At 34.4% G+C, this 14492-nt stretch overlaps 1 protein-coding gene across 2 annotated transcripts in view; it reads left to right on the forward strand.

The window, feature by feature from the left end:
* The window catches only part of MAMDC2 (MAM domain containing 2), a 47424-nt gene extending 38121 nt beyond the window's left edge, over positions 1-9303 (forward strand). Inside the window, exons 9-14 of one of the 2 annotated variants that reach the window (XR_015742180.1) lie at positions 127-392; positions 4095-4188; positions 5019-5167; positions 5656-5915; positions 7742-7826; positions 8230-9303. Coding sequence is in view for 1 of the 2 variants with exons in the window: in XM_026703787.2 (XP_026559572.1) it covers positions 127-392; positions 4095-4188; positions 5019-5171; positions 5656-5915; positions 7742-7826; positions 8230-8294 (923 nt within the window). In the remaining variant the exon portion in view is untranslated. Of the gene's footprint in view, positions 1-126; positions 393-4094; positions 4189-5018; positions 5172-5655; positions 5916-7741; positions 7827-8229 lie in introns of both variants that reach the window. The other variant, XM_026703787.2, reaches the window with a different exon arrangement.
* Positions 9304-14492: the final 5189 nt, after the last annotated feature.

Consider the following 14492-nt stretch of genomic DNA (forward strand, 5'->3'; position numbering starts at 1 on the left):
CATGGTCTTACAGTATATAGCAGCCCTAGCTTGCAGGCATGCCAGTGGAAGTCCAATAAAATACCTAGAAATATCCCAGGAGGTGTAAATTGCTTGAAATGATTTAAACATTGCATTGCATTACAGGTTTCTATTTGCTGGCAAATACAAAGTTTACATCGCAACCTGGATATATTGGCCGCTTGTATAGTCCAACTCTGCCAGAAAACTTACAATATTGTCTGAGATTTTATTATGCTTTGTTTGGTTTTTTCAAAATGAGAGATTCCCTGGCTGTTTATATCTTTGAAGAAAACCATATTGTTCAAGAAAAAATCTGGTCTGTCTCAGAAATTCCCCAAAGAGTCTGGATTCAAGCTGAAATCCCCTTCAGAAAGCCCATGCCTTGCAAGGTAACCACCAACGTTTTTGGTCTCAGATACTGTTATTTTCAGATTCTCCTAAATGAGTCATAATGACTCCTCTGTGAAAAAAAAGGCAAAAGGATTTGTTCATCTTCTGTCTTTTCCAGGAAGAGACAGCAAAATTATCCTGACAGATGGGAATATGACCACAGATAGAAGAGCAGTCACTATATGGTTTGTGTGGCAGGAGGTGAAACAGAGAAAAAAGCAATTAAACAAAAATCCAAGTTTTAATTTCTATGGTGTTATCCATTTCTGGAAAGAAGAGTTGTAGCATTTTTGTTTAGATTTATTTAGTTAAATTAGAGCTTGAATCCTGCTAGCAGTTTGCATAACAAAAGTATCAGTGGAAATGCTGCACCCAGCCACTGAATAGTATGCAATACTAAAATCACATTATGATTATTTTTTGTGACATACCTATTCACACCAGGCGCATTTGAAACTTCTGTTGATTAACAAGACTGTATATAATTTGGGACCATGTATTATAAATGGAAAATTTGAAGCCACATGTAGCCACATATTACATTTACTTCACCTGAAGTTTAGTTCATATGCAAGTATGCCATTCATACTGAAAATATCAGTAGGTTTATGCCATTTTTAAACTGTACCAGAGAGAATCTTGTTTTAATCATTTTGACCCAAATGGAAAGCAAATTTAAAATATTAATGCCAATTGTGACAAATATATTAATAATGTGTTTTGTATGCATAGAGAGTAAAATGAATAGCTACTTCCATGGCTGTCAATATACTGTTTGCTTATATTATCTGGGAATATATATTCCGGATCAAAAGATTCTAAGTTTAGAATCTTTATAGCAGTCCATGGTATAGCAAACTACTGGTAGATCACAACCAGCATTTACTTCATCTTCCCTGCAACTGATTTTATGCAACTTTGATTTTTCCTTTCCAAGTGTCTATAGAAATAGTAAACACCCTCAGCAGCCAAGTTGAGTCTTGGCCATCCTTGAATGTCACAAAGCATAAGAGAATCAGATCTCTCCATTACTTCCTTTTACAGCTTCTCTAATTTAAAAATTTCAGCCATCAGAAACTCTTTTTGATAACATATTTTATTCTGGATTTTTCCTCAAATAAGAAATAAGAAATATTTAACATTTAGTCATTGTCATTTCAGCTGGAAAAGCTGTAAAGCATAATAATGAAAGACTTGGTTTCCAGGCATGAGTACATTTTGGAGTATCTATTTGAAATTAGCTCTCTAAGCCAATTACTGATACTACAATATTTTATAGAGAAGAAATTAGCCACTAACATTAATGAGCTACTTGAAAAACACTATTTTAGAATATTTGTCTGATTGCTTTGTGTAATTAAATAAAGTGCAATAAACTTAAAACAAAATATATAAAATTTATATTATTTATATTATTTTTTTATTATATTTCTCAGGTTGTAACAAGATCTTAGTATAAAAACACGCTCCTTACTATATTGTGCTTTTTCTAGAATTCAGGGATTTTTTTTCCCTAGAAACTATAAAGTATAAAAAGGACATTAAATCATTGAAATATTGAGTTGCTTATGAAATTTCAGCCATTGATAAAAGAGAATATTTGTAGCTTGGAGTTGAACTGTAGGCTCCTTGGTACTTTCTGTGCTTGGTGATTTTCTTGCAGGCATTTCATTACCAAACTAGTTAACTGATAAGTAAACTTAACTAGTTTAGTAATAAAATATCTGCAAGAAAACCAAGTTCAGAGAGTACCAAGGACCCTACATTTCAGCCATGTTTGAACAATGTTGCATTCTGCAGAAACAATAATATAATCACTAATAAAGTTGTGAATAATAATAAAGTTGAGACATCACCCTGCCAACAAAACTGCATATAATCAAGGCTGTGTTTTCCCAATTGCAATGTATGGCTGTGAAAGCTGGACCTTAAGAAAGGCTGAGCACCAAAGAATTGAGGCCTTTGAACTATGGTGCTGGAGAAGACTCCTGCGAGTCCCTTGGACTGCAAGGCATTCAAGTCCTAGAGGAGATCAACCCTGACTGCTCTTTGGAAGGCCAGATCCTGAAAATGAAACTCAAATACTTTAGCCACCTAATGAGAAGGAAGGACTCACTGGAGAAGAGCCTAAGGCTGGGAAAGATTGAGGGCAATAGAAGGGGATGACAGAGATAGCTGGATGGAGTCACTGAAGTAGTAGGCGTGACCTTAAATGGACTCCGGAGGATGGTAGAGGACAGGAAGGCCTGGAAGAATGTTGCCCATGGGGTCACGATGTGTCAGACATGACTTCGCAACTAACAACATAAGTTGTGAAACAATTTTACAAATTTTTGTAAAAGATCTTTAACATCATTTCTATGTACAGTTCTGGCTGGAAACCAATTTGTTTCCATAATGCTTTTAACCAGATAAATTTGCTATTGTAATTACTTTTAGTGGTGTTTTAACTCTATTTTAGACATTTCTTTGTAAGTTTTGGTTTGAGAGAGAGAGAGAGAGAGAAGAGGTAAATCTACGTATCATCTGCTATGGGGACGTTATGAGTACAACTCTTTCCTGAAGAAGCCCCTTCCTTAAGAAAAGCAGATTATCTAGTCTAGATCTCTACCAGTAAGGATTCGGCCCTGGTCATAGAATGGAATGGCATTGGTTCAGAGGTGGCATTCAGCAGGTTCTGACCAGTTCTGGAGAGCTGGTAGCAGAAATTTTGAGTAGTTCAGAAAACTGGCAAATACCACTTCTGACTGGAGATTTTACAGTATCCTTCCCTTGCCACACCCACCAAGCCACGCCCACAGAACCAGTAGTAAAAAAATTTAAATCCCACCACTGCATTGGTTACTCTGATTGAAGGTTATTATTGGACCTAGATGGTATCCTCCTGGCAATACTCAGAAAAATTCCGCTAGCTGCCATTTGAAAAAAAAATAAAAATCTACCATGGTCATGTAATGAAATGTTTTCAAGCAAACAACCAAGCTCAGAGAGTAGTATTGTGTTCCGTTGAAGAAAGTATCAAATGCCTGAATAATATTTCTACTTCAATTATTTATATACTTATTTCATCTACAGAACAAATATAATTTGAAACAATAACCTCAAATATAAATATTCATTTCTAAATTACATGTTTCAAGTTCTAGTAATTAGAATTAGCTAGGAATTTCTTAGCTGTTTCATTAATGAAAAATCTGAATAAGCCAAATTGCTGTTTAATTCAGATTTGTGCTAAAACGGAAGTAACCAGAAACACAGCAAGTTAGCAATCTTTTATACTTTCTTACTTATATTTTCTTTATATGTAACTGACAAAATGATGCAAGAAATACAAATTGGTGTGCTCCATGTGTTCAGAGCATTAGAGATTGTTTATAAATTAGTTATAGTAAGCAAAACATTTTTCCCACAAATATTGAGAAAATGTTAGCTTCAAGTTTTGTCTGTCTGTGATATGTACATAGATTGAGAACATTTCATTTGAGATCATGAGTAAAGTGAATGCATCCCCATATGTACTGACATCCTTTGAAGCAACTTTCAAAGGATGTAGAAGCAATTCAAGGAATATGTGTGCAAATATTTGATAGGCTTTATAAAGCATCTCTTTCAAATGCTTTATAGAATTCAACTGATTAAAAGAGCATTTTGGGGGAAATGGGCTTGAAAAAATTAAGATTGTATTTTTGTGCAAATTTCAGGTGGTGTTTCTGAGCTGGTGTAGAAACTTTTGGGATTGTGGAATAGTGGCACTAGATGATATATCAGTGAATTTGGGAAGCTGTCATAGTGCTGGTAAAATTAATTACATTTCAAATCCGTAGTATGTATATTTATTGAAATTGATGTATACCTTCTGATATTAGTCATCTGTTCTGTATTTCTAATCAAGGAAAGAAGCAACTTAGAACTAAGGAAAAATTTCCTGACAGTTAGAACAATTAATCAGTGGAACAACTTGCCTCCAGAAGTTGCAAATGCTCCAACACTGGATGTTTTAAAAAAGATGTTGGATAACCATTTATCTGAAATGATATAGCGTTTCCTGCCTAGGCAGGGGGTTGGACTAGAAGACCTCTACGGTCCCTTCCAACTCTGTTATTCTATTCTATTCTGTATACACACCATTCCATAGTGGATGGAGATATAATTTAAGTTTAAAAAAACTATATTTTTCTCCATTTTAATAATTAATAAATCATGAGTAAACTCAAGGGATTGCAGTGAAATTTGAATTAATTAAACCATGAATAGTTACATGGTTTTCTATTGGTAACTAGCTCTTATCTTAGCAATATCAAGCCAAATTGTAAAACATGCAACTAATTATATGTTATTACTTATAAAATCTATTTTAAATGAAAAATCATATTTACTTAGAAAAGTAATATCTGCCTGGAATTTTTTGAAAGCAGAAAATGTAATGTAGTTTGTTTGTTTTTTTTCTTAAAAATTGAGTAGAGGGACATCAAATTAACAAATTCAGATAGAAAAGCAGTTTCTATGCTGTAAGTCCAGTTGAATAAAACTGATAGCCTTATCCATACCAGGAGCTCTATGCAGGTCAATTATATATATTTAGATATACTTAAACATAACTGCATTTTACTGTATGTGTTTGGTAGATATACCACCTGATTTTCCTGGAGAATGTACCTTTGAAAAAAATGAGTGTGCATTTACTCTGCAACCAAGAAATCGGCATGGTTGGCATAGGAGGAGAAGTCCAACTCCTACATCTTACACTGGTCCAACAGGAGACCATACTACTGGGGTAGGTAAGTTATAGATTAAATGGTGATAAGTGACCTAAACAATATAATGGAATATCAAATAAGAATAGTTTTTATTCCAAGATAAATGAGAACACTTGATGCTTATTCTTTTCTATTAAACATATAGATCAGGATTTCCATGCTTAAAAAAAACCTATTCATTTTTTAAATGTTTATGCTAAAAAAATCTTATCCTGAACGTTCTTCAATAAATAAGACAATTGTTATGTATTTTTTTTCCAGACTTCTCTGATAATTTTGGGTAAGATTTGAGAGAAGTTAATTCATATTGGAAAAGATCAATAACTTCCAAGATAGACAAATCATTGAATAAATGTTGGAAATATGTGTACTTTTGAGGTGTAAAAAAACTCTCAAAGGTGATGGAAAGGAGTTTGTTGTTTCTGGTAAAATTCAGACATCTAAATCACTCTATATGAATTATAAAAACTCTTAAAATATACTTTCATATATTTTCTTTTTGAAGGACATTACATGTATATAGAAGCTTCTAATATGATCTATGGACAGAAGGCACAACTGATTTCAAGGTTATTACGAAAGACATTTGGACATCAGTGCCTTATATTTTTTTATCATATGTATGGACGTGGGACCGGACTGTTAAATGTTTATTTGAAAATGCATGGTTCTAAAAAGGAGATCCTCATCTGGAGAAGACGTGGTGAACAAAGCATCTCATGGTTAAGGGGCCTAATAGAATATACATGTGATAAATCTCATCAGGTAAGTTAACAATCCCTTTATATGAATCAGTATCTGTTTAATTTATGGCCCAATTTTTTTTCCAGTTGACAAGTTTGTTAAATGCTAGTAACAGTCATAAATTATCCAAGACCTGTAAGGAAAAAATGAAACTGAAGCATGCCAGTTTAAAATAGCACTGGATAGTCGTGAATTAATTGAGTCTAAACTGATGTATAAGCAACTAAAATAAGCCTGTCTCTCATTAAAAATAGTAGCTGTGTCAGATGTTATGCACAAAAATTCTCATGTATTTCCCCTCCTAAGGTTCTTATTTAATTTGATGGAGCATTTGCTTTAGAAATTATATTTAGAAGAAATTTGTGTAGATATTCTCATAGATGCTATATGATGTTTTTGCCCTTACTTAGGAAGGTGATACTGATGTTTGTGAAATACTCCACCCTTCACCATATAACCATTTTTCAAGCAGTCTAAAAATTATATACAAAAAAGGAGAAATTCTATAGATCATTTATCCTTTACACTTCACAAATCTAACAGTCTCTCTCCTCCCCCTCTATATACTCAATATATACTTTTTACACAATGCTAACATTAATAATACAATTAAATATACATAATCTTTGTCTTCAAACTTCTAACCTTAATATGCACATTGTACTTATAATGAATTATTTTATATATCAGTGTATATAATACTATTTTCCCACTTTGTACTCATTTCGCCCCCCTGCCCATTTGTTGGGGTTCTTCCACATCCACATCTTTGTCTTTAAACAATACCATTCTCTCCTTATTATTCTTTATCACTTTCTCCATAATTATATTTAAACATCAATAACATTTCTTCACACAATGTGTTTGTAGTCCTCCACTGAATCACTAATATTTTAATATTTTAAATATTACTCAATGTTCCACCATAATTCCAATATCTCAATTTTCTACAAACACCAATAAAACCAATTATTTAAAAATTTTAATCAGTCCAAGGATTATATTGCTAGGTCCCCTGAATTTATAGTCCTCAAAGGCTATAAGTTTCAATATATTTTTTACAGAGTTAACAATAATTTTTATTTCATTTTTATCCATCTACTCTCAAATCTAGCAAACAATTTCAATTGGCTACTTGCTCATAGTACTAACTATGTATCTCTCTATCCAGTTTTAGATAATTTAAATGTGTAGATCTAATGTTATAGAGTTTGAATTTCAGTTACATATAATAGTATGAAGGAAGAGATGCAGGAATATAAAGGTCAAAGCAACAGTTATACATTTATTTCAAAAAACAGCCAAATGTGGTTTAGTCCAAATCTGTGCTCATGAACCATCTTTCAACTACCCAGAATACATTTGAAGAAGGACACGAAGAGGGAAAGGAAATTTATTCTGTTGGAGGAAGAATATATTTTGATGCAATCAAAATTCTTGCTTCTAAAAGTAAATTCTTTCTAAAAAATATATGTAAAGGTTTGTTCTCAATCTGGAGTAGTGGCCTTCAGGCCTCTAAGTAAACATAAGGCTGGTGGAGCTTTTACATCCAACTAATGAAGGCACAGATAGAGGCTCTTCCAGTGAAGTTATTCCTTGCTGAATAAAGCAGAGATTACGAAGAATGTGGAAAATCATTGCTTTGGTGTATAAGATGACACTTCTGCCCTGAAACCTTGCCTCTGCTATCACGTGGCTTGCCAGGAAGATAAAGAACAACTTTCCCTTTCTCCTCTAATTAAAAATAAATGAAAACATGTGAGAAGAAACATTACATTTTTAAAGGAGAGATATTCATTTAATAGCTTTCTTCTACTTCATCCATTATGATTTTTTTTTAAATGCAGATTATATTTGAAGCAATTCGTGGAATATCAATAAGAAGTGACATTGCTATCGATGACATTTCATTTCAGAAAGGACCTTGTAAAGGTAAACTTAACTTGATTGAATTTGCCCTAGCATTTGAGTTACATTTGCTTCTTGCGAGTCTCATAATACTGCATGTATGCATGCACGCATGCATGCATACATATACATACATACATACATGTGTGTGTATATACATACACATACACACATAATAAAGTATACAATTTTAAAATGAGACAACTGTTCAAGTGTTTCTTTCTAGATTTGCAATTATTGTTATATTTATCAGAAGTCCCACAAAACCATTCTTGAGCTAAAGCTCTTTCATTACTTCTACTTTAATACTCATGAAAGAAAGGATAGTTAGGCTTCAGACTATCCTCCCTGTATCTTAGCACAGCTCAAAATGACTCAAATGTAAAGTAATATGCAGATGTTTCTAATATTCTTTTTGTCCTCTTAGAAATGGAAGAAACTATACTACAATCATCAGGATATTCTGCTGATTTCAATGAAATAGAGTACTGAAATCTGCAGAAGCCAATGGAATACCAGTGCCTTCTCTACAGTACAAACTGCACAAACTTCTCCCTACTATCAAATTTAAAGATAACTACTGGATTATTTTGTAAAAGACACAAAGGCACAGGAAGAGCTGAGGAAAGATTTAGTGCCTTGCTTATGAAATTTTTGACTCAGGGTTTCTCTCACTTTATTTTATGCATTTTTTTGCATGTGACATCAATTATTATAAGGAGCTATTGAATTTGTACCAAATTTGCAATAATCAATATAGATTTTTAAAGAAGAATTTTCAGCCATACAAATATATAAAGTAAAATGGACACAATTTGTCATTGTGTTTACAAAATCTGCATTCAATGAATGCCTTGTTGGCAAATAATGGATGTAATTAAAAATTCTGAAATAACAAAGAAATTTATAAACATTATTAACATTTTATATGTTGTTTGCAACTGTTTCTATTATTGTTTAGGAAGACTAATATCTGTTGGAACCTTTTTGGTTGTGCCAAATATCATGGAATCCTATGCATGTCCACTCAGAAATTCATGGCACTGAGCTCAGTGAAAGTGACTTCCAGATGATGTGCCTAGTTTTGCAATTTAAGGATCTCACCAATAAGATATTTTATTATTGTACTGTTTTTTTGCTAATAATTGTCATAATGAATTTGTTTATCCAGGCTGCAGCTGACAGATAAAATCTATGTAAGTGTTCTATAAAATATAATACAGTACACCAATATTGAACAACATATATATGAGGAAACTGTTTGGAATGCAATTTTATTTTTTAATATATTAATGGTTTGATAGACTTGTCAAGAATGACTTTAAGTTACATTTATCCACAAATTATATTCCTGTTTGAAACAAACGATACCCATTTGAATGTTGAGTGTGTGATAGGCATAGAGGGACATGCATTTCATATATGTATATGTGTGAACAAATGCTTTTTCTATAATTTTAATTGAACTAATAAAATGTGTTTTTAATTCACTTTAAATCCACCTGTGGCCAGAAATGTACTATTTTTTAAAATAAAGTTGATGTTTTTTCCACAATCGTCCAACAGTGGAAACTGCCAGACCAGACTGCTTCAATTAGCTAGCTATGAAATGTATTTGAAAAAAAATATGGTCTGTAATATAACATAACTTGCCAATTGCTGTAATAAACAATTCTGTTAATATTATGTACCTGGCTTTCTGTTGCTATTCATATGAAATCCAGACTAAAGTATTTCTTAATTTACAGCCACAATTGGGACTAGAATCTCAGTCATTAAGTAAAGAAATAGTTAAGCAAAATACCTACATAATCACTTTGCCCAATGGTCACAATACTGGCTTTCATAGTAGCGGCGGTTAAGTAATAATTTGATGGAACATTAAGTAGAGCATGCAGTACCTTGTGGTGTGGGAGGCTTGGGGAGCTTGGTGCCCAGAGGTGTGTGGAAACCTGTTGCAGGATGGGAGGTCTAGGCCTTTTCCCCGTATCTAACGCTGAATTGCCTGAGCCCTTCCCCACCCACTGTGCCTGGGTCTACTTATCTTTGTGTCGTTTTTCTGACAGGCATGCCCAGCTGATAGAAGGTGTGGCCTTCTACGGAGATCACCTCATTTCGTTCAGCAAATGGGCCCAATTCTCACAACTGTTCAGACGCTCCTTCTCCAAATTGTGCGATTTGGAGAAGGGGCCTTTCAAATGATTGCAAGAATGATCTGTATATTATCTGTATAACATCTTCCTAGGAATGTAAGCCTGCCTGAGCTTTGCTCATTAGGCTGTTGAATGAGTGTCATGTCAAGTATAGTAAAACCTTTGGTCATGAACGCTTCTGACAACAACCAAATTGGGTTCCAACCAAAACATTCACAAAGTTTTTGAATCTGGTCACAAACACATACTCGGGTGGTGATCAAACATGAACCCTGACCCAGAAATTCCTGAAGGTGAAACATTAGAAGATGAAAAAATTGCAAAGTTATGGAACAAATTATGGTCATGACCAGAGGTTCTACTGTACTGGGATTATTACACTAACATCTAACATTTCCTCCATCTTTTTCAAAATCTCTAGAATTTTTCTAAAATCTCCCATAATTCTTTGGAATCTGCAATCTACATAAAGTCCATAGAAAAGAATACAGTGTGCCTGTACCATGCATCCAAGCAGTGAATTAACATTATTGGATGCAAAACCTAGATCTTTTATATCCAATTCAGATAGATATCCATTTACCTATTGTTTTGTTTCACAAAATATTGTTAGTACAGTAGTTTTATTAATATCTTTCACTGCAGTGTTTTTAATAATTTTATTTTATGCATTACACATTTAAATAGAATTACATTTTTTACATCATTTATTACTGGCTGTCAGTATTTTTTTGGTCAAAAATAGGAAGTAAATAGTTAATTGTTGATACATTTCTTTCTTGCCTGTGATATTCTCCTGACATCTAGTGGAGATTTCAAAAATAACACCCTCTAGTTTAATAAATTATGAACTTGCAAAAATCCTGTATGTTCTGATTTTTGAAAAGAATAGCGAGTGAACCGTGTCCAGGGGTGAGATTCTACCAGTTCGCACCTATTCGCTAGAACCGGTTGTTAACATTCTAAGCAGTTCAGAAAACGGGTTGTTAGAAGAAATTACTGGCCTAATCCTGTAAGGAAGGCAGGAAGGAAACATTCTGGTGTTGTTTACAGAAACTGCCTTTCCATTAAACCTTATTACATTCTTGGCAGGACTAGACTTCCTGTCTTAGGAACTTCTCTGGAGTTTTTTTCCCCTCCTTTGCTGGGACTTTGCTTATGTGGAGTGACCATTCAAAGTTACAATGGCACTGAAAAAAGTGACTTATGACCATTTTTCACACTTATGACTGTTGCAACATCCCCACAGTCATGAGAGGCCTGGTGAGGAGATGTGTGCCTTGATGTGAGTGATATTGGCCACACCCAGCCAATAATATGACCAAGCCATGTCCACCCAGTCACATGACCACCTAAGCCCCGCCCACCACCTAAGCCACGCCCACAGAACTGGTTGTTAAAAAATTTGAATCCTACCCAGCAGTGTCTATTTGCTATAGTGTAGCGCATGCGCATGTACACACACACACACACACACACAGAGGCGGAGGGGTATATAATGGATCATATACATGTGGATCAGTACTTTGTTTTAGTCCATGACTATAATAAAGATTGAACTGAATTGGATCAGTACCATCTGTGATAACAGTGAAAAATGCAAGTCTCATCCTTTCCACATTATACATATAAAAGGGCAGAGCTTGCATCATAGTGTGATATCTGTCATCTTGCCCATTTTTACACTTTTATGAATACTGTACCATTGGTTTTAGCAAATTTCCTGTTAAGTGCCACATCCTAGTCATTTCAGAATCTAAATTTATCCTAAGGCACCATAACAGAAAAGACATTAGATATTGGTTCAACTAAAGAGATCTGGAGCATTCTCATTCTGTCTGACCCTAGGTTGGCAGAGTGGATGGGCTCCTTCAATTAATCAATGTGATCTATCAGAACTTAGAAATTTACTTCTGTTACAGCATCTGTAAGCTAGAAAAGACATCTTTCCAACTTATCGTGATGCTGTTTTCAAAATCATTGAAAACTTGGCTCTGGTCCCAGGTTTGGAGGTAGGAAGGCTGTTTATCCCATTGTTTTTCTCTTGGGGTGTTTTTGGGGTGTTGTGTTCCCTTTCAGAGGTTGAGAAACTCTCATGATCTTTATTTTTATTCCTTTTATTATGTAAGAGTTGTCTGGAGTCAAATGGCCTCAGCATTCCACTAATTAAGTGAATTTATAAGAGCTAGATTCCTTTTTCTGTGTAGTGCTTTCCTCTTGCTGCACACAAATAAATGTGGCTATTGAAGTAATGGAAAGCACCGATTAATAGAATTAAGTGATTTATAAACAAAAGTATGTAAGGGTATATGCCAAAAATAATTCACTTTTATCACTAACCTTTGAAGATTTCCAGTATCTTCCTTGGAGCCCATTCAATCCAGATAGACATAACATCATTAACTCAAACAAAAATGGGCAAAGATAGAAGCAAAATAAACTCCATGATGAAGATAGGAGCTTACTAATATTTTTCATTCCTTTCTGCCTTAGTATGCTTATAGGACTGACTACAATCAAGGCATTGTTATTATTCTTACTAGAATTTAAGCTTAACGGCACCTGAAAAACTAAGGCTAGTTTTAATCGTGACTTGCAACCTCCACTCTGAAGTAAGATAAGCACATGTGCAGGGAAATAAAGGAAGTGAACTGAACTTTTGATAGGGAAAAAAGGAGAGGGAGCAAAAAGCCATTTTTTCTACCATGATTTTTACTCCCTTTTTTTCCTATCAAAAGATCGATTCACCTTTCTTATCTTCCCGCACATGATCTTGTCTCATGTTGGCTGGAGAATTCTGGGATTTCAAATTCATAAGTCTTAAAAAGTTGCCAAAGTTGGAAACCTCTGGTCTAAATATTTTAGAATATAATTCCAATTAACCAGTGCCACAGTAGTTTACACATCAGTAGGACATGAAGCTGGGGAAAAACAATGCACTTTCCTATGGAAAGCCAAGCTGCCTGAACTTATCCTTAAGCTGTCTCAGAGAATAAAAAAAACAAAAGCAAAGAAGTCCTTGGATAGATAAGGATCACATAAATGTCATGTGATGCTTGTGTTCAAACCCAACCTCTGCCGTAGTTACTTTTTATTTTTTATTTTTTTTATTTTATTTTATTTTTTATTTTATTTGTCAATTGTTTACAAGATAATAAGTATAAGTGTATACATAGTTATGAATACATGAAATGGGTACATATAAGAAAAATAAAAGAAAAATAAAAGAAACAATAGGACAGGGACGGTAGGCACGTTGGTGCACTTATGCACGCCCCCTACAGACCTCTTAGGAAAGGGGTGAGGTCAATAGTAGACAGTCTAAGGTTAAAGTTTTTGGGGTTTGGGGAAGAAACTACAGAGTCAGGTAGAGTATTCCAGACATTGATCACTCTGTTGCTAAAGTCGTATTTCCTGCAATCAAGCTTAGTGCGGTTAACCTTGAGTTTGTATCTGCTGTGTGCTCTTGTGTTGTTATGGTTGAAGCTGAAGTATTCATTGACAGGTAGGACATTGCAATGTATGATTTTACATACCATGCTTAAGTCAGACCGAAGACGGCGTAATTCAAGGTTTTCTAGTTCTAGAATTTCAAATCTGGTGGCATAAGGTATTCTACAACGAGTAGAGGAGTGGAGAACTCTTCTTGTGAAATATTTCTGGACTTTCTCAATTGTGCTAATATCAGATACGTAATGTGGGTTCCAGACTGATGAGCTGTATTCGAGTATTGGTCTAGCAAATGTTTTGTATGCTCTAGTTAGTAGTGTGATATTACCAGAGAAAAAGCTACGTAAGATTAGGTTAACAACTCTTAATGCCTTTTTGGCTATGTAGTTGCAGTGGGCTCTAGCACTTAGATCATTGGAGGTGAGTATTCCAAGGTCCTTTACAGAGCTTGGATCATCAACAAGATCTTGACTATTCAGCTTGTATTTTATTTTTGGATTTTTTTGCCAATATGTAAGACAGAGCATTTATTTGTTGAGATTTGAAGTTGCCATTTGTTTGACCATTCTGATACACAGTCAAGATCTTTTTGAAGGGTAGCAGTATTGTCTGTGGTATTGAACAGCTTTACATCATCAGCGAAAAGAACGCAGTTGCTCTTAATATGATCACAGAGGTCATTTATGTAGAGTATGAAGAGAGTTGGTCCTAGAACACTGCCTTGGGGGACACCACTATTGACAGGTACAGAATTTGATAGGACGCTCCCAATTTTGACCATTTGTTGTCTGTTTGACAGGAATGCTTCTATCCAGTTATGCAGTTGTCCAGAGATACCATAGGATTTTATTTTTAGGAGTAGTTTGTCATGTACCACTGAATCAAAGGCTTTACAGAAGTCTATGTAGATTGCATCTATTGTTTTGCCCTGATCAAGTTGTGTAGTCCATATGTTTTTGCAGTGTAAGAGTTGCAGATTACAGGATAGTTTTTTTCTGAAACCAAATTGTTTATTGGAGAGTAGGTTGTTTGTTTCTAAGTGGAGGATGATGGATTGGTTAATAATTGATTCCCTGACTTTACAGGT

The sequence above is a fragment of the Pseudonaja textilis genome, chromosome 2 (assembly GCF_049901715.1).
Source record: "Pseudonaja textilis isolate UNSWEBS1 chromosome 2, rPseTex1.2, whole genome shotgun sequence".
Classification (NCBI taxonomy): Eukaryota; Metazoa; Chordata; class Lepidosauria; order Squamata; family Elapidae; genus Pseudonaja; species Pseudonaja textilis.